The sequence below is a fragment of the Monodelphis domestica genome, chromosome 6 (genome assembly GCF_027887165.1).
Source record: "Monodelphis domestica isolate mMonDom1 chromosome 6, mMonDom1.pri, whole genome shotgun sequence".
Lineage (NCBI taxonomy): Eukaryota > Metazoa > Chordata > Mammalia > Didelphimorphia > Didelphidae > Monodelphis > Monodelphis domestica.
Window position 1 is genome coordinate 109,292,014 of NC_077232.1, and position 20,986 is coordinate 109,312,999.

Sequence of the window (20,986 nt, forward strand, 5' to 3'; positions counted from 1 at the left end):
AAGGCTAAAGATTAAAGAATATACAAGTAAGAAACGTGCCTAGGCCAGAGGCCTAGACAAAATAACCTCACATCACGCAAGAGACGAGCCTGCTCCAAAAGGGAAGTCCAAAAGCCCCAGAGCCTCAAAAGCCTTTGAATTAGCTTAAATACCTTCTCGATCTCGGCCCAGGTGAGATTACAAGGCATTCTGGGGAAGTGGAGCAAAGGCTCATGGGGATTGTAGTCCTGTATTCGAGTCTATTTTTTACAGAGCTTTGCTCAATGGAGTCTCAGGCTTTGTCCTGCTACAAGGTAGTTCCTTTTTTTTTTTTTAAATTATCTATTTAATGGATCCATGAGTAAAGAATGCATTACTAAGTGGCCAACTTGCTAACTCTCCATTTAGGGTGGTCCTCGGACAATAGATATAGTAATCTTTTATCAGTTGTACTTAAAGCTTTTTTGACCTAGTAGAGTTTTCCAGAATTTATGTTATCATATTCTTCAAGAAGGATAAAACCTTCACATCATGTTGAGGAATTAAAGTATGGTTTTTATGAATGATATTCATATAAATGTATGTTTGAGAACCAGTTAAAGAATCTTGTGTGAAATGTATTTTGAATCTTGTTGGTTGGAAATCTAGTTTTTGTTTTTAAATTAACATAAATAAAATAGTTAAATTTTAAAATGTAGATGTGTTGTTAAATAATTATATTATTTAATATATATATAACCATAATTCTGAACATGTCTTGTTTCAGTCAATTTAAATCTCTTATATTTGGTGTTAGTTCTTGTTCATATGATAGTTTTATCAAAAGATGGCACATATTTGAAAGAAAAACAACTTGACTTCTCATTGTCTTTGTGAATCTTAAAAATTCAAAGACCCTACTTCAGAAGATTTGGTTAATACCATTCCCCATTTTAAACAATGAAGGTACTTGGTCAGGAATGTGAGAACTCTACTCCACCCATACTTAAGCATACTTTAGGGGAAGATAAAGTTGTAAACTCTTTACTGAACAATGAAAAGTACTTAACCCATACTTAAAATAAAACTAAAAAACCTTAAGCTGGGTCTATTTTTAGATCTAATACAAAAAGGTGTTAAGAACCTATGAAGGTCAGGCAACTTGCAAACTTGCAAGGGACAAGTTTAACAAAAGAGGTGTGAAGTTTTAGTCTACTCAGCTGTGAATTACTCAAAAGTTTAGTCTGCTCAGGTGTGAATTAAGAATGGTCAGTCCGGTGAAAATGTCTACTGTGATTGGTAGATGTGAAAACTTAGGGGAGGTGACATAGGAGAAATTTTTCTTTAAAAGGAAGAGGTTTAGGCCTCTCAAAGGAGTCAGCTTGCCAAAGCTGAATTGCAGCCTTGGTGGCTGAACTTAGTGGAGCTCAGGAGCTGAACTGGTGGGTCTCTCTGCACACTAGGTTTTTCTTGGAAAGATCTTGTGATGAGTTGATAAAAGACTGACTGATCTCTCTCTCTTAAGGCTTAAGCCTAGCCCTTTTCTCATTATTTCCTCTTACTCTCGCTCCCTTTCCTTAATTCGTTATTTGTATTAATTAAAATCTCCATAAAAACCAGCTGACTTGGGTATAGTTAATATTTGAGAATTTTCCCATGGCGGCCACTTTATTTTTAATATATAATCAAGATACAAAAAATTATCTTTACAGTTTTGGCAATTCAAAGTCTTGAAACCATATTTTCATGGTCACAGTTTAAGGCAACCACTCTTTTAACTGTTACACCTTTCTACGAATATCTTGCAGAAATAACAACAAATACATAACTTTATATCTGCTTTAATGATGGAGCTGAAATCTATAAAAATAATAAAAATCACTTCTTTCACGTGTTTATTTCTTAAAAATTAAATGTAAATTTTTGAGTTGTGAAGAATGTGTTGGGGCTATATCAAACCAATATATTCTTGTAAAAATTTATCAAATTATCTTTTTGAACAGTGATTTAAATTCTCTTCTATGACTGATCATATTTTATATATGCCATACTTTTCATAATGTGACTAAATATCTCAAGTGACATTCTTTTTAAAAATTTTATTTATTTAAAGTATTTTTCCATGGTTATATGATTCATGTTCTCTCCCTACCTTCTTCCTTCCCCACTCCCAGAGCCAACAAGCAATTCCACTGGTTTATACATGTGTTATCACTCAATATCTATTTCCATATTATTCATTTTTGGAATAATCTTTAAAAAATTCATGATATTCCTTTTTAAATATCTTGTATTTTCAGAAAGAGTAGCTCTCATATCAAGATCCTTTTTATATATTCTTTGCAACTGTGTTTGGGTACAAGCTGAAATTTATAGGAAACTTAAGGGATAAACGGTAAGTAAATGATAACACAGTGTGCTTATGTGGGATAGTTTTAATCTTATTAAGAATCTATGTGACTATAGGCAGCTAGGCAGCTCAGGGGTTTGAGAGCCTGGAGATGAGAGGTCCTGGTTTCAAGTCTGGCCTCAGACACTTCCTAGCTATATAATCCTGGGTAAGTCACTTAACCCCCATTATCTAGCCCTTACCATTCTTGGAACCCATACACAGCATATAGGTTGTTTAGTTTGTTTGTTTGTTTTAAGGAATCTTTACTACTTATTGACTTATACACATCATTCCTCAAGGGTTGTCTACAAATTGATATTCTCGATCCTGTCCGTAGAACATCTGGCAGTTTTCATATCTGTCTAGGACTTAGCACAATACATAAAACTTAGCCCTATTCCTGTCAGATGGAAGATGATTAATACATTTTTTTTGAGTTGATTTCACTATTTTGCTCTTCAAAAGTACAATTTTTTTTCTTGTTGCTTTTAGATAATAATAGCAAGGAACTACCATTATTTTGGATTTTCCCATATTTTTTTGAATCTCGAATTCTTCAGTTTTTCCCAAGCTTCAGCATGCTGGATTATCAGGTACAGTAAAACTTGTTTCCTGGAATGACAGAATAGATGTTCCAATAAAATAAGTATCTTATTGATTAATAGCAGTGTATTATGTATGCTATTATTTGTTGTATTTTTATGTCATATATAAATATAAATGTTATACACACACACACAAAATACCAAACTTATACTGAACAAAATCTTACCTTTCTAAAATGATTCAGAAATTACTTCTGGATTTTATAGTGCTACATCATAGTCCTTATGTAATTCAATGATCATTGTATTATACATATGCAAAGTTAATGGCAATGTCTGGTTGATAGTCTTTGTCAAATAAAGCCTTTACTTTATCATGCCTAGCAGGTGTTAAGGGATATGGGGAAGTATATACAAGAGAGATGGCTTAGTGATATGAAAGGCAGGGTGTTCATTCCTATGTTACAAGAGAATCGGTACCATACCAATTTATTGCTGTTAAGATTAAAATTTAGGGGAGATGGGGAGACTGAGGCAGGTAGAAATTAGTTTCTCTCTGCAAGGAGTATTATATTTTTTAGAAGTTTATTAAAGGTTAAAGATTAAAAAAATATACAAGTAAGAAACATGTGCCTAGGCTAGAGGCCTAGACAAAATAACCTCACATCATGGAAGAGACGCCTCTGCTCCAAAATGGAAGTCCAAAAGAGCCGAAAGCCCTCAAAAGCCTTTGAATCAGCTTAAATGCCTTCTCAATCTCGGCCCAGGTGAGATTACAAGGCATCCTGGGGAAGTGGAGCAAAGGCTCATGGGGATTGTAGTCCTGTATTCGAGTCTATTTTTTACATTGCCATAAATTGAAGACTATTGTGAACTCTCTGTATTGGCCTTGGTCCCTGCATTCCCAGGTCTCCGAATAAGGATAGGATGCTCTTGTTGTTTAGGCTCACCTGCAGAGATTCCCACCTTGGGCTTCAGTGCATCTTGGCCTAATATCTCTAGGAGTCTTATGGTCTCAGTGGCAGGTGTTCTTTTTATTTAGAATTTCTTAACATCATGTTAATTATATGATAGATGCAGAATCTTATTTCCTAGTTCATCCTCTGATTTCAAAGCTCATTTTCCCATTTAGTCTATTCTCCAAGTTCCTGTGTCTTTTTTGAGGAATTCCTACCACTTTTCTCTTCTTCACAGAGCAGAGACAGTCCTGACTATCCCACACTCACCAAATGCTTAGGCCAGATCACATACTTGCCCAGATTCTATTTGGTGATTCATCATTCATTTATTCCCTGTAATGGAGCAAACTCTCCTTACCTTTTTAATTACATTTAAAAAATATGTGATATCTTAAAACTAACTATAATACAATTCAAACAAAACTAAAAGGAGGTAGTCCTCTGATCTTGTGATAACATTAACTCAGTAAAACTGGTTTTATCTTTTTCTAGAATATTTTTATTCTAGAATATTTCTAATTAAAAAAATTAATTAAGAAATATCATTGTGATATACAGGTGACATTGTGTGCCATAAGGCTGCAACTTCTGGGAGTTTCTACCAATCAGGAAAGGCTTTGAATGTAAGCTGATGCTAGACATGTTTGTCATCTGAGGATCACCTCCTATTTGCTGATAGCATGGTGCATCAAGTCCCAGAACCCTACAAAGTTTCCTCAACAAAGTTCTTAATTATCCTAAAGAAGGAATAATGAGAAAGAAGAAAGGAAGGGAAAGAGGAAGCAAAGAAGAAAGGAAGGAAGGAAGGAATAAGCATTGTAATATTTATTGGGAAAAGAAATAGATGATTGGAAAATGGGGGATAATCAGAAGTTTGTATGGGGGTATGTAGGAGTTGAGGGGAGAGAGGGAATATTGCTTGGAGAGGCAAAGGAGAGAGATGCCCCCTGCTGAGAGGAAGCAGCAGGGGTCCGATAAGGACTGTTTGTCATTGAATGACTGAACTGATGTTCAGCTCCCTCTATGCCCAGAAAAGATAGTCCACTTATCTGACTGCGAATTCAATAATATAAAGTTTAATAACCAGTTGGGATTGGAGTTTTCCCCCCAGCTTTTGGAGTTGAGGCCACGCCCCAGAGGCTGGTGGAGGGTTCCTCCCACTCTCATCTACTCTATATCAGTCCTGCTTTGTCTAATTCAGAATCTTAGCAGTAGACAGAAAGCAAACAAGAACAGTTCTGACCTTCAGAAGTAATTGGGCCTGAATCTTCCGGCTGAACCAAGAAGAGGCACACCACACCAGATTGGGCTGAACAAGCTCCTCTCTCCTCCCACACCATCAAGGAAGTCAAACCCCAGCAGGAAGGAAGTGCTAGTCACAAGACCCAACTGCCACTCCCAGTTTCCCCTCCCCCTACCAACTATTAGTCTAGTTTCCTCCACAATTGTCCCCTTTTTTTGTTGTGACCTTCCCAAGGTCACTTATTTATATTATAGTTACCAATTTACTAAATGTACTCTAAGGATTCTTTGCAGGAAAGTTTGGGTAAAGGTAGTTTTAGGGTTTTACAATAAATTCAGTACAATATATGTTGAACAAAACTATTACAAAAAATTTGAATCTTAGTGTTAATACTACTTACTCTAAGTTAACTAAAACTAATACATTATTTATATAAATTATTTACATATAATACAACAACATACATTGTTCCACATCCTGATGTCAAATAGAAATATCTATTGATCTTTCTATTTGCCTAAGACCTTATGGAACTAACTATATACATATTTACATTTTGTATAAATACAATTTCAGACATTTGTTTATATAAATAAGGTCTCTCCATATGTCAGTTTGTGATTTTGTGTTTTGTGTCTAAGAGTATTGTGTTTAATTAATACTTATCAAGTTTCTTCAGATTTCCACTTCTCTCATGTTGACTGATGGATCTCTTCTTTCTTCCATGTTATGTAGTGATGCATGCTGTTTCCCTAATATGTGAAATTACTTTTGTTTTATTATTTCAGCACACTCAGTCTTACACATAAGTCTCGTTTTTGATCTGTCCTCTTCTTATATAAACAAGTTTACAGAATTCAAAGTCTTAGCTGTCCATTTCAGCTTTTTTTTTGGTTTCATTTCTCTAGTAGCTATTAAACAAATTTACAAAGTTCAAAGTCTTAGCTGTCCATTTCAGCTTTTCCTCTTTGTTTCTTGTCTCTAGCATCTTTTCTTGATGCTTTTCCTCTGGGTTGCTTTTCCTCTGGGCTGGAAAGTTGTCTTGAACATTATGTGTCACTGTTATTTCTTTGTGGTATACTTCAGTTTTTGTTTTCACTTCTCAGGCCTATCTTTTGTCTAATTCTCTTCTATGCCTGTTACAGTAGTGCTGAATTTTTTCTAGTTTTACGTGGGAACAATGGAACCATGAGTCTTTCCCTGCAACTTTTATAGCTATTGGGGTAGTAAGCAATAATTCATGTGGTCCGGTCCATTTTATGTCTGTAGCCAATTTCCTATTGAAATTTTTTAAGTATACTATGTCTCCTGGTTTGATGTTGTGCAAATTGTAATCCAGGGGTACTGTTTGTTGTATCAAGCCCATTTCATGAAACTCTGCTATTCTTGTCTGTAAAGCTTGTATATATTTTGTTAATTGACAGTCTAGTTTGTGAGAAGTTCTATGTCAGAGAAAGGAAGATGTGATAGGATCATTACGTTGTTTGCTTCTTCTTCTCTTTGTTTTGGATCAGGTATATGATTTTGTTATACTGCAAATTTAGTGTCTTTATCCACTTCCTCATACTTTTCACAAAGTTCTTGCTAATTCTTGACTCCCAGTGCTGCCAGCATTTCTTCTAATGAGATTGTGTAGTTTATTTCCTTAACTAACTCTTTTGACTGGATCGTTTGTTCTTGATTTGAGTTGTTAGTGAAATCATCTGTCTTCTTCTCTTGTAAAGCTTTGTGATCTTGATCATATATTCATAAGGTTCTTGGTCTTTTTCTGAATCAAATATTATTGAATATAGTGATTCTGTGTGATTCATGGCTTGCATTGACTCTTGCTTGGTGATTTCTATATTCCCCAAGTCTTTTGCAAGCTCTTTAACTTGCACGTAACTTGTGATTTGGCTGTCTTCAGGAGATGTTTTTAAAACAGATTTAGTTGCTCCAGTATCGATAAGAGCTGGGTAGATCTCATTACCCACTTTTATCATGACCCTTAGTTCTGTATTCTCATTTTGTTGGCACACTTGGACAATAGGTGCCTCTATTTCTATTTTGTTCAAATCCCAGTTTTGTTCTTCTGCTACAGACTTTTCTTGTTGCTCTGAACATTCATTTTACAATCCATCATCAGTTTGCAAGGGAATTGCATTATTATGGAGACTTAAGGATGGCATAATAATCTTTGTGTTTGCTTTTTCTTGTGCAGTTACTATTGATTGGAATTCTTCTGCATAAGGATTTAAAGTTGACTTTTCTATTATGTCATTGGTATTTTCTTTTGTAATATTATCCCTGCTTTCCATGTCATTGTCTCCAGGAGGTCTGCTAATTTGAATGTTTTCTGTTATTGCATTTTCCTCCCCATTGGACTCTTCTGTTGTTTGCTCATGTGTTTTAATTAATTCATTTGCGGTTTGTGTATTACAGACTGTTGCCAGTTCTGTTTCTTCCTCTTTCTTTGTAGCTTGTTCCACTGTTCCAAAAATTTTCTCTTTAATCTCTGTTACATCATTATCTAATTTGATATCTAATTTATTTGTTTAGTTTTATTTTGTGCTTTTGCAACCTCAAGTTCTGTTTGCCTGCAGTCTCCTTCCTTTTCATTTTTCCCATTTCCTTTCCCATTTTTCCTTTTTGATGTTACCCCATGCACCTGGCTTCATAACTGACTTTGTTTGGCAGCACCTGAGACTAGTTGCGAATAATGTGGTTTCGCTCCTTGTTGGATGTATCTCTCCATGGTTTCTAACTTTGCTGCTTGCAATGAATTCTTACAATTACAATCACAACATTTTGTATTTGTTCGTGTATTATTGCTGTTATACTTTACGTTGCTTTTCCAAGACCTCTGTTTGGAATAATTGTGCCTTTAAATAACAGTTTTGAACCATGTGACCCATTTTTCCACAGAGGAAACATCTGGGTACATTTCTCCTTTGATTACTTTGTATGTAATTTCTTGTGGGTTTGTATGATTGCAGAGTGGCTAGATTTTTTATTTCTTCAATTTCTTTATATTTACTTGAGCTATTTGCCTCCTTTAGCTTGGCTTTAAGCACTTTTATTATTTTATCCTTTTCCTCTAGCATTTCTTTATGACCTGAAAATATGTAAGTTGCAGTGTTTCTTAAATCTTCCAGACTTAGTGTTTCCATATCTGGGCATTAAAGTTTAAAATATGATCTAATAGGTGTGTTACTGCCTTTCACAAATTGTCTCCTTCCTTATGTGTTAGAGATTTTGTTCAGTTAAATTTTCAAATCCAAGCACATCCTCTGCTACTTCAATCACTCTATTGAGGAACTTTGATGGATGTTTCCCACTTTCCTGTCTCAATTTCTCAAATTGTCCCCAAGTATCTGGTCTTTTTGAAAACCTTTTCATTGCCTATAATAGATCTCTGGCCATTCTTAGATAATGTAGATTTTCATTATTAGATAACTCTAAGTCTGCTCTTTCCTCTGGCCATGATGTTAAATTTGGATTGTTTCTTGTTTCATCAATGAATTGTTGTTTTTCCCGTTTTGAAAATAATTCTGAGAGAAGAATTTCAGTGTCCTGGAAATCTGGATCATAGAGCCTAATTGCTCTTTTTAAATTTTTTTAAACATCTCATCGGTTCTGAAAATCAGGAAGGCATCCGTTTTTTCAGACTTTCAAGGTCAGCTGTTGTAAATGGTTTATGTGTTTTAATATGAATTATGCTGCTATCTGGTTGTAAGCTTGTTTGATCTCTTAGTGGCAATATTGGTATTCCACCTTCAGCCCCATCTGTATTTTCTTGCTGAGCTACATTGTTATTTTTAGGTATATCATGTTGTATGTTGATAACTTTGCAACATTGTTTCTCCTCAGTCAGTTGGTCAATCATTTGCTTTAGTTGCATTATCTCCTCCTTCATGTCTAAAATCATCACAGCCATTTCATTGACTTTTGCTTTATTTCCCCATAAATTACATGCACACCTTTTTTTAGGGCATAGTATAATTGGATTATGAAGAATAATGCTCCAGCATATGTGGGAATGAATGAAATCAAGCAATACATACTTATATTCAGCCATTGCAAAGTTTCATAACTGCTAAGCAGAAAATAAATATAATCCAGAATCATGACAAAAAATAAGTTAAATAAGTTGTAAAATATATAAAAGAAATATCCAATCCACGCTAGATAACTCTTGGCAAGTAATAGTTTCTTTGCTGTCTTGTATCTTGAAAAGTCTTTTTGCAACAGAAAAAATGTTTTTAAGTCTGGCCCTGTAAGAGTCTCCTCCTCCCTTCAGGAGGAGTGGTTTCTTTTGGGTGTGGTATCACTAGGCAGATTAGTTGCACTCAACACTGCTCTCAAAATGGTTACTTTTCATAGTCACACAGGCTTTTGAAATGTATGCAGGCTCAACTTCTCTGACACTTCCACATGCCTTCTTTTTCCCAAATTCTTGAGAAAATAGGTTGGAAAACCTATCTGGCTCCGCCAAAAACTGTAATATTTATTGGGAAAAGAAATGGAGGATTGGAAAATGGGGGATAATCAGAGGTTTGTATGGGGGTATGTAGGAATTGAGGGGAGAGAGGGAATATTGCTTGGAAAGGCAAAGGAGAGAGATGCCCCCTGCTGAGAGGAAGCAGCAGGGGTCCGATAAGGACTGTTTGTCATTGAATGACTGAACTGATGTTTAGCTCCCTCTATGCCCAGAAAAGATAGTCCACTTATCTGACTGCGAATTCAATAATATAAAGTTTAATAACCAGTTGGGATTGGAGTTTTCCCCCTAGCTTTTGGAGTTGAGCCATGCCCCAGAGGCTGGAGGAGGGTTCCTCCTACTCTCATCTACTCTATATCAGTCCTGCTTTGTCTAATTCAGAATCTTAGCAGTAGACAGAAAGCAAACAAGAACAGTTCTGACCTTCAGAAGTAATTGGGCCTGAATCTTCCGGCTGAACCAAGAAGAGGCACACCACACCAGACTGGGCTGAACAAGCTCCTCTCTCCTCCCACACCAGCAAGGAAGTCAAACCTCGGCAGGAAGGAAGTTCTAGTCATGCCACTCCTGATAGGAAGGAAGTGCTAGTCACAAGACCCAACTGCCACTCCCAGTTTCCCCTTCCCCCACCAACTATTAGTCTAGTTTTCTTTCCACAGTATTCATTAAGTATTTACTATACTCTAGGAACTCTACTATGTGCTGGAGATATTAATACAAGCACGATTTAGCCAGACACAATGGAAAAATAAAATAGGTGTCAAACATTTATATTGCTTATTTCTGATCTGTAGATAGACAACCAGATGAGCTAGTCTAGCATTGGGGTGTGTGTGTGTGTGTGTGTGTGTGTGTGTATGTATTCATGTGTCTATATGTGTGTGTGTGTGCATAGCTATTATATACACACAACTTAGACATCTTCTGTAGATGGACAGTAAATTTGGCCCAGAACTGAATATGAGGAACATAGTGAGACAGATTGCATTTGAGAAATTGTGCAAGCTTTTCCATGATCACAAGCTGCTCAGTGCTGCAAAAGCCCATCTTTTTTAACATCATTATTTTCCCATTGATGCCATATGGCTGCAAATCATAAAATATCTCATCTTCAAAAGGATAAGAATTGCAGATGACCCCCAAATGAGCATACCCTCTGACCCAGTAATTTCACTGATGGGTATATACCCTGAAAATTTTTTCAAAAAAGGAAAAACAAAGAATTTTCTATTTTAAGATTTGCATAGCAGTATTCTATTCATAATTGCACACCAAAAAAAGCCAACTGAAAGCAACCTTAATGTCCAAGAGAAACAATTTTAAGTTGCATTATATTAAAGGAGTGCTTTGCATATAGTAAGTACTTTAATGCTTTATGCATTTAATCATTCATATTAATCTAATGCAATATAATGCTATTAAGATTTATAAGGATGAAAAGTACAAAGAAACTTATAATGGAAAGAAAAAAAGTAGGACTTTTTTTTAGACTTTTTTTAGAAGACACACTAGAAATCATAAAATATAGCAATTAGCAATGTATATAGAGTGCTGGAGTCAGGAAAACTAGTACAAATCTGGCTTCAGACATTTACTAGCTTTGTGACCTTGGACAAGTCACTTAACCTCTGTCAAATAAAATAGCACCAGAAGCAGCTAGGTAGGCCTGGAGTCAAGAGGATTTAGATTCAAATGTGGCCTCAGATACTTCTTAGCTGTGTGACCCTGGGCAAATTACTTAACCCTTTGCTGCTCTTCTTTCCTAGAACTGATACTAAGAAGAAGGTATGGGTTTTTTTAAAAAAAGATATAATAGCACCTACCTCTATTGTAAGAATAACATGAGTTATTTGTAAAGAGCTTTTTAAGCCTTAGCACTAAATGCCAACTATTGAAATTTTTCTTAGAATGAATGAACTTAAAAAGGAGTCACTAGCTTCATGACCTTATACAAGTCACTTAACCTCTGTCAAATAAAATAGCACCTGAAGCAGCTTAGGTAGGCCTGGAGTCAACAGCCCACATGAGAATGTTTTTCTTGACTCAGGTATTTTTTTACAAGCATTTTATCCTTTTCTCAACTGGAGTAAGGAAGATAAAGAGGTATACAAAGTAGTACCAAAAAAGGAAGAAAAATAACAGAAAGAAAAGAAGCCATTGAGGCATTTTTTAAAAATATGCAGAGAGCAGAAAGAATAAGAGACAATCAGAACAGCTTTAAAAGCTACAGTTTGTACACTTTTTTTAAAAAGGTAAGTTGTTAATAATAGAGATTTACAGTTTCATTTACATACTTTTTTCAATTCTACTATATAGACCCTCCTGTCTCGAGACCTGACTCTCAATCCACTGAGCTACCCAGCTGCCCCCAAGTTGTTGTTTTTTTCATATCTGGTTTTACTATATTCTTGACTGAAATCTTGATTTCTACTACTCTTTTTAAAATGGATTCTGGTCCAACTCTTCATTTTAATTGCTTAGTTAATCTTTATGCTTCAAATATGTTTCTTATAAATGGTATATTATAGGATTCTGCTTTCTAATCAGTTTTGCTGTCATCTTGCATTTTTTGAATGCATATATTATATTCATATTCATAATTAATTATTTCTTTCTAACCCTATACTTTTATACTCTTTTCTTTTTTGAACCACATCACCTCTTTTCAGAGGAAATTTACATGATACCTGTGATCTATAAATATTGTACCTATCTGTTGTATCTATTTTCTTTCCTCTGCCCCATCATAGGTTTTTACTCTATTTTTCTTTTAAATGTGCCTTTATGTTTCTCCTGCTCTGCTAACATTGGAATTTCTTTTGCTTATGACTAAATTCTCCCTTTCAATACTCCATCTTAATATATTTTTTCTCTGTAGCCAGTTATCACTTATTTCTTTCTTGAATTTAATGCATTTCTCCACACTGTGTGTGTGTGTGTGTGTGAGAGAGAGAGAGAGAGAGAGAGAGAGAGAGAGAGAGAGAGAGAGAGAGAGAGAGAGAGAGAGAGAGACAGAAATAATGACAGAAAGATATTAAGAGGGAGAAGGAGAAGTAGCGGGGATGTATCTGTTCAACTTTTCTTTTGTCTAATTCAGTTCAAAGTAAAATTCATGGGATGTCCATTCCTTCCACCCTTTTTCCTGTTTGTATTCCCTCCTCTTCCTTTATTCTTCCCAAGTATTGCCTCCCCAGATCTTTCTTGAAGACAAAAAAAAAAAGCAAAATACCACCATGGGCCCCTCTTTCTCTGTGACTTTTGAAGACATTTAGAGTTCTGAAATATTACTTCTTTTCAATTCATCTTTCCATTAACCCTTCTAATTAATCAAATTGATGGAGATTGGCAGTGGGCAGTTAAGAGGCAGTAATAGGAACAGGACCCTATGCTCTGAAATTTGGCATTTCTCACTAGTTAGCTCTAGTTAAACATCAACTGCAAAATCTATAGTTTCAGCATTAGTCAAGCATGAATTGCAAAATCTGTATTGTGGATCAGTTACTGTGAAGATTAAATTGTAAACCCCTGTCTATTTTTAGATTTTAATCCCCAAAGTGTAAACCTTACTTAAAGTACTTAAAGTAGATCTACCCATTTTAACCACAAAAAGGTGTGAACTAACCTCAAAAAGGTATGAACACTCATTTCATACATTAAGTGGGAGGCCTGTGATCCATGTGTAAAAGAGTTGGGCAATCCTGAAGAGGAGCGTCAGCTGTGATTGGTAGACGTAAAATTTAGGGGAAGTGACACAAGAGTAAAAGGTTTTTAAATAGTGAAAACAGAGACACACAGAGGAGTCTTCTCAGTTCACTGAGAAGTCTCTCAGAGGAGGCATCAATAAGTCACTTGGAGTTGGACTGGAAGACAGTCACTTGGACTTGGAGTAAGAACAGTCACTCAGAGCTGGAGGGAAGTCAGACACTCAGACTTGGAGTGAAGACACTTGGCTGTGGAACTGGACCTCTGGAAGAGCTAATGTAGAAAACCTCAGATTGCTTTCCTTTTAGATGGTTACCGTGGTGAGTGTAAAGGCTGACTTCTTTCCTTGCCCTTTCTGAAGGTGTGAACCTCTGAGAAAGGCCCATTGACTTGAGACTCCTTTCCCCTGACTAGTGCCTTAGAATTCTAACTGGTTCAGAGGAAGCCAGAGTCGCTCACTCTCTCTTTCCCCTTTTCTTTCTTCCTTAATATCTTCCCTCTATTGTAAAATAAACTACCATAATTCCATTTACTTGAGTAATTCATTTTGGGATTTAGAAATTAAATCCCTGGTGACCACCAATTAAATATTTAGTCAAACCACATAAATTTAACATTACCCATTCTGTATCATCAATCACCTATACTGGGTCTAATATTCTATATAGGTTACCAGCTTTGTGCCTAATCTGCTTATCATATTTTATTAATTTTTCAGATTGTCTTTTATTTACATTAATTCTTAACTATTAGACCGTGATGTATCCACCCCCTATGCCTCCCCTGCCCCGTGTTCACATTCCAGAAGGGTAGTGAGACCTCTAACAAATGATGATAGCTGGACAATGGATGGAACTGGGGATCTATGCACTAAGGGTTCTGGCATTCCAGGAGGAACCCCTTGTTCCCTATGATGTACATGTCAAACCTCAAACTACATGTCTCTCTGAATTTGGTCTGGCCCATTTTCCAGGGGTTTGGGGCTGCATTGAGAAAAGGTGGAGATTTCTCTGGAAGCTTCCAGATCCTAATATATGTGCCAACCCTGATCCATACCTAGGGGTGCTACTCTGCTAGCTGTTGGGCTACTTTATCAGCTCCAGAGCTGCTACTCCATACCTAGAGATTCTATCTGCACCTTCTATTCTTTGAGCTCCAGAGAGGTTACTCTACTGGCTCCAAACTACCTCATTAGCCCCATAGACCTGTGGTGGTGAACCTGTGGCCCATGTGCCAGAGGGGGCACAGAGCCCTCTCTATAGTCATGCACCATCACCCAATGCCTGCATTTGTTAGAAGAAAGCCAGAGGGCCGTGGGGTGGACTGCTCCCCTCCCCCTCTCCAGGGTGCCTGAGGACATTCAGATGTCTTGCCCCTCTAAAAGGTTCACTGTCATGGCTCTAAGCTGTTCTACCAGCCATCATAAACCTCTTCTTCAAATAAAATTCTTTTCTTACTTCTATATCGAATGGAATTTGAGTCTCCCAGTTGTGGGGTGAGACTGCTACAGACTTGGGTGTGTTTCTCCCATAACAAAATATGTGCATTTTCTATGTTTCTCCTGTCTCATGCATTTCCAATTCAAAATGTCTGCTTAGTTTTGAAGTTTTTAATCAGGGAAGCGTAGAAATCTGTTTTATTAAAGGCTCATTTTATGTATGATTATATTGTTTTCCCAATAGGCTTTTCATGCTCATAAGCCTTTTTCTTTTGTCTTTTGGAATACAGCCAATTCTTGCTTAACTTATAAGCGTACTCCTCTTTAAATCTCCCCTGCCTCTTGCATGGTTCTACCTGACACCTCAGCCAGAGCAGCTTCAGGGCATGAGTGGAGGAGCTGTGATATAGCCACTACTCCTGCTAACATGCCACGGTAGCCTGGGAGCTGGAGCCTGGTTCTGATGCCTACCCACTAGACTGTCAAATTTGTGTAAAGTGAATATATTTATTCCAGATTCTCTTCTCCTTTATAGGAGTTCTTGAGAGATCCTGGCTGTGACTCCTTTAATATACAAACTTTTTTTTTTTTTCCAGAGGGGTACTACTTGCAGTATTTTTTTTCTTTGATGCTGTGAATTTTGGTTATGATATGCCAGGGAGTTTTCATTTTGAGTTTTCTATTAGAAGGTGATTGTTACATTCTTTCTGTTTTCCCCTTTACCTTCTGGTTTTTAAAAAAAAATTTCTTCTACTAACATGAATTTATTTTTTCTCCTTACAACCTTTCTTCCAATTAAAATGTAAAAAAAAAGGTAAGAAAAACAAACCCTGTAATAAATATACAGTAATGCAAAACAAATTTTCATTGTTTATGTCCAGAAATGTATGACTCATTCTGAATCTTGAATCTATCATAACTCTCTCTGGTGGTAATAGATTATCATTGGAAACATGATTGGTTATTCCACTGATAAGAGATCTGAAGTCTAAAGTTATTTTTCATTATAGTGTTGTTATTATTATATAAAATGTTCCCCTGACTTTGATCTCATCACTATTCATCAGTTCATACAGATCTTTCCTGCTTTCCCTGAGCTTGTTTCTTTCTACATTTGTCATTACACAGCAATATTCCATTTCATCCAAATATCCTAATTTGTTTTGCCATTCTCTAGTGGATTTGCCATATGATTTTAAGAGAACTGGAGTTTTCATATATAATTTCTAGAAATACAGTAACCACACTTTTTAATTCTAACTATGCTTTTCAGGTAGTTTAATGATTCTTAGATTATCCTTCCTTGGTCAGTTGTTTTTGATAATATATTTTATGTATTCTTCTATTTTGCTATTTCTTTTTGTCTCATTGAGTCATTTTCTGTTTGGCTCATTTTAATAATCAGAGAGTTCAATTGTTAGGTAAGGTTTAGGGGCTTTGCTTGGGACAGACTCTGCTCCCCTACTTCTGGATTGTATGAATAGGCCCCATTTGATCCTGAATTTATTGGATAAGATGAGGCTGGAATTCTACAGCAGTCATCCAACCTTGTTTCCTTCTTCTGTAGTTCAGACCCAAGCTTTGTGGCTTGGAATGAGTGCTTAGATGTGGGTTAGAATGGGTCTGCCTGGATATTGGGTCAGGCTGGGGCTCTGTGGACACTGCTCTGACTGTCTCCTGCTCACTGAACTGCTTTCTGATTTTGCCTTCTCCCTTCCCTAGTTTGCCTTTGTAGATGGGCTTCAGCGGTATTCTGGCCATCTTTTTGTTTAGATCTGGACTAGATAGCGGAATTTATAACTGATTCTCTTTGGTTTTCTTTACCATTGTTCAATATAGTACATTTTTTTAGACTTTTACTGAGATGTTTATTTAAAGATCTGGGACCTTCTAGGCCCCAATATACTATTGTTATTCCACAATTCTTTACTGAAATACCTTAGAGCCTTTTGAAGACCCTAAAAACTTAGGTGTCTAGAATGAGGTAGGGTAAAATTTTGATTTCAGTAAATCTAATTAATAGCATATATCAGTTGAAATATCTGAATAAAAGTAGAATTAAAAATTAAGAGTCAGAGTGATTTTTATGTTTTTATTCTCGAATAGAGCTTCATCACATTAATTGGTTCCATTGGGATAAATTTTCTCTTTGTAAAAGTCTCTCATCATCACTGTGAGCGGATGTCAAGGATAATGGAGGGAAAATGGTGTATCAGCATCACCAGTAGTGATATGCAATTTGTAAAATAGTGTCTGCTTTCCTGCCCTTCCATAGGAGGCTCATTTTTGTAGCTCAGGCTATGAAATATGGATATATGTTAGAGGTACATTAATTTTCTCTAGCAGCATGCATTTTACATCCCATATGTTTATGGTTAATTAGTACAACAACACCACATTTAAAAATAATAATAACTGCAATTAGGTTATGCAAAACTGTGCAATCAACCACTTTCCAGACACATACATTCTTTGACTCCTTGGGTAACCATAAAGAAATTTCCCTCTTTTTTTCCCTTTTCTCCCATCTGTTTTCTTTTGTATTGCATGGAACTTGTCATATACTAATATCTATTGGCTTTCTTAAATTTCATTTTCCAATGCTTCATAAGCTTTGGAAAACCTTCTTAGGAAGACCATTTTTTCTAGTTTTTTGCTTTGATCCGTATACATGTTTAGAACAACATTGGCATTTGAGATTAGCCAAGAGATATAAACTTTCTATAAATCTGAATTTTTTAAAAGGAAAACTATTTAGATTTTAAACATTTTTGTTTAATTTTTTACCAAATTAACCATTTTGGTGAAATTAAATTTTAAAAAATAAAACCAAATTAAACATTTGGTTATGTGTGTATGTTTTGAAGTAAAATTATTTAATTCAGTAAAAATTTTTGAGGGAAAGTATGTTTTTATTTGATTCTCTAAGAGGTCAAATTATTTGGCCTCATTTAAAGTATATGTTAATCTTTTGGTGTTTGCTCTAAATAAAAAAAGAGAGAAAAATTTGTTCTCTTTATGTCATCAGATAGGGAACTGTGGTGATGCTTTTACATCTGCATTAAGCTGGGATTGGTAGAATTACCACTCCTCATGCCCTTTTTAATGAAGAGATGAAACGTTAGATAGAATCATAGGATTTAGGGCTGGTAGACATAATAGGGATGGTTTAGTCCAAGCCTTTCATTTCAGATGGGGACTCTGAGGCTCATAAAAAATAAATGACATTTTCTACAGTCTCACAACTGTAACTCCAAATCCACTGTCATTCCTATTCTATCATATTGCTTCAAGGTGACGTTAACCAATACTGGCAATTTTGCAGATTCAGCACTTTTCATTAAGCCATAGAAAACACGGCAGGAGCAAGCTAGGAGTCTTTAGTCTGTAGCAGATAAAATTAGTTCCTCTGCTAAAAGTATTATATTTTTAGAGGTTTATTTAAGATTAAGAAATAAAGAATATACAAAATAAGAAAGCACGTGTCTAGGCCCAGAGAGCCCATTCACAACCACTCACATCTTGCCTGCTAGGTAGAGAGCTGCGTGTGCTCCAAAGCAGAAGTAGGAAGAGAGAGACAGTAGGCTTTACAGCCAGTTTAAATAAAAAAATTTTGATCTCACCCAGGTGAGGACTTCCGGTGAGATTGGAGAGCATCTTGGGAACTAGAGCAAGGACTTCTGGGGATTGAAGTCCGGGGTTCAAATCTCCATTTTTATAAGTCCTAAAAACACTGGAGTACTTATAATCGATCCCCAAATTACAAATAAGTTGTTTCCAAGAATTTCATTTGTAAATCAAGTTCATAACTTGGAAGCATTTTTTCTTGACCCATAGGACCAATGTTTTATGTATCTGTATATTGTATGAGTATGGATATGTATATACATATATGCATATGTACATATAAATACCCACATGTGGGGTGTGTATATACATATAATTTGTGATTATATATAATTTATTTGATGATTTTTAATATATTTTATATAATTTATTTATAATTCATACTAATATACATATATATAACTCACACACACACTCACATTTCAAGGCCAGCAAGCAGAAAATAAAATGTACTTCAAGTTTGGTATTAATGATATTATGGAACCTGACTACTGCTTAGAACAATGTTTCTGTGGAAAAATGTATTCTCAGTTGAGCCACATGATGCCAGTGACACATGTCCTCCAGGTTCCAGCCTGCCCTTTGGCATTGATTTAGGAAATGTGATTCTTTCCCCTTTCCCCTCATTCCATCATCTTTGGTCCTAGCATCTCAAATTGTCTTTCTAAATGTGGCTTTGGACGAGGGCTCGGATAGAAGCAATGTGGTAGGAATCAAGGTTTGTGAATATGTAGTGGGGCATATTTTAGAAAAGAAAGGGACTGGAGGGAATGGTCGGTCAGGGAGTAGTAGTTATGAGGTGTGATAAAGAGGGATAGAATATAGCCAGGTTGGATAGTCTCCCTTTTCCTCCTTCCCATTTGCTGATGTTGACTCTGCCATAATCCTTCTGGTAGTATGAGAACGGAGGTGGAATATGATTTTTTCCCCTTTCCCCGCAGCTTTGGTCCTAGAATCTCAAATCCTCTTTCTAACTAGGACTGTGTCAAAGTTAGAAGTGTAGTCACTTTGAATAAGATTTGTTTTTCTTTTATCTCTTCCTGGATTGTTAAATAGCTCCCTTTGTCTACTTCAATTTTTTTTTGTTTTATATTCTTATGTTATTTCCTTGAATATTTCTGAAATCCGATCAGAGATATTTGGCACAAAGATGTTTCACTCAGCTGTTAGTTCCTATTCCTAACCTAGCTGCATTGATTTTGTTTGTGCAAAAGCTGCAATTTTAAATATATATATATGTGAATATATATATACACACATACATACATATGAAATGGTTTATTTTATCATTTACATTTTCCTTCGTCTTTTGTTGAGTTAAAAAAAATTCTCCCTGTTTTCATAGTAGTAAAAAGTAGCTGATTTTGTTCTTTTCTGTTTTTCTTATGGGGAGACCTTATATATTCATGTTCTTATATCCCTTTTGATTTTGTCACATATGCTTTAAGTGGCTGATCTGAACCTAATTTCTCCCAAATCTCTTTCCAATTTCCCCAGAAGTCCTCATTAAGTAGAAAGTTATTCCCCAAATAATTTATATTCTTGAGTTTGTTGAACATTGAGTTATTGAATTAAATTGCTTCTGATTCTTGCTTTTCTAATCTCTTCTATTGATCTGCTTTTTAATTTTTTAAATATTACCAAATAGCTTTCATGAGTACTACTTTATAATATCATTTGATCTTTGAAAGTGCTATCATTTCTATATTTACTCCTCCAACCCTATTATTTCCCTTGAGATTCTAGACTTTTTGTTCTTCTAAAATAATTTTACTGTTGCTTCATCTTAGCTGTATAAAATATCCTTTTGGTAGTTTAGATAACACTCATCTATAATTGAATTTAGGTTATATCGTCATCATCACTGCCATTATCATAAAAACTAACATTTATATAGTGCTTTAAGGTTTAAAAAGTGCTTTACAAATATAACTTATTTTTTCCTCAAAAGAATCTTTTGAGATAGGTGCAATTATTATCCCCATTTTAGGTGAGGAAACTGAGGCAGAGATTAATTAGCATACCAATTTATGGTATTTAAGGCTAGATTTGAATCTAGGTTTTCTTGACTCTAGATCCAGCATTTTATCCACTACTCCATCTACCTGTCTGTGTATATCCTAATGATTTTGATATATTGATAAGCTTAAACATGAGTAATACTGTTCCTCCAATTATTTGAGTTTTCTTTAAAAAGTATTTTACCCCTGTCTTGAGTACATCTTGATTGACTCCCAGACGTCTTATGCTTTATAATTATTTTGATTGGTGTTTCTCTTTCTAGTATTTCCTCTAGGATTTTGTTATTGCTATATAGAAATACTATTAATTTTTGTATCCTGCTACTTTGCTGAAGTTATTAATTATTTCTCTTCTTTGCTGTTGCATGTGGGTTTTAAAAATAAACCAACATGCCTGCAAATTCTTTTATGTAGATACTTTTTATTAAGTAGACCCTCTGACTTAATGCTTTTTTACAGTTTTGCCATTAATGAGTATTTGTTAAAGGCATTTTTTTTAGCTGTGCCTCCAATGCTTAGTATATTAACTGTGTAACCCTATGCAAGTCATTTAAGCTTTTAATGCAGCCAAGCAACTCTAATACCAGACTATAGAGACTGTCTGCATTGTGAGACTAATCT

At 35.5% G+C, this 20,986-nt stretch overlaps 1 protein-coding gene across 4 annotated transcripts in view; it reads left to right on the forward strand.

Moving 5' to 3' along the window:
• ZCCHC4 (zinc finger CCHC-type containing 4) overlaps positions 1–20,986 on the forward strand; it is an 80,544-nt gene that overhangs the window by 42,460 nt on the left and 17,098 nt on the right. For all 4 annotated transcript variants that reach the window (XM_007496647.3, XM_007496649.2, XM_056802480.1 and 1 more), the window contains one exon: positions 2,843–2,943. In XM_007496647.3, coding sequence (XP_007496709.1) covers positions 2,843–2,943 — 101 coding nt within the window. The remainder of the gene's footprint in view (positions 1–2,842; positions 2,944–20,986) is intronic.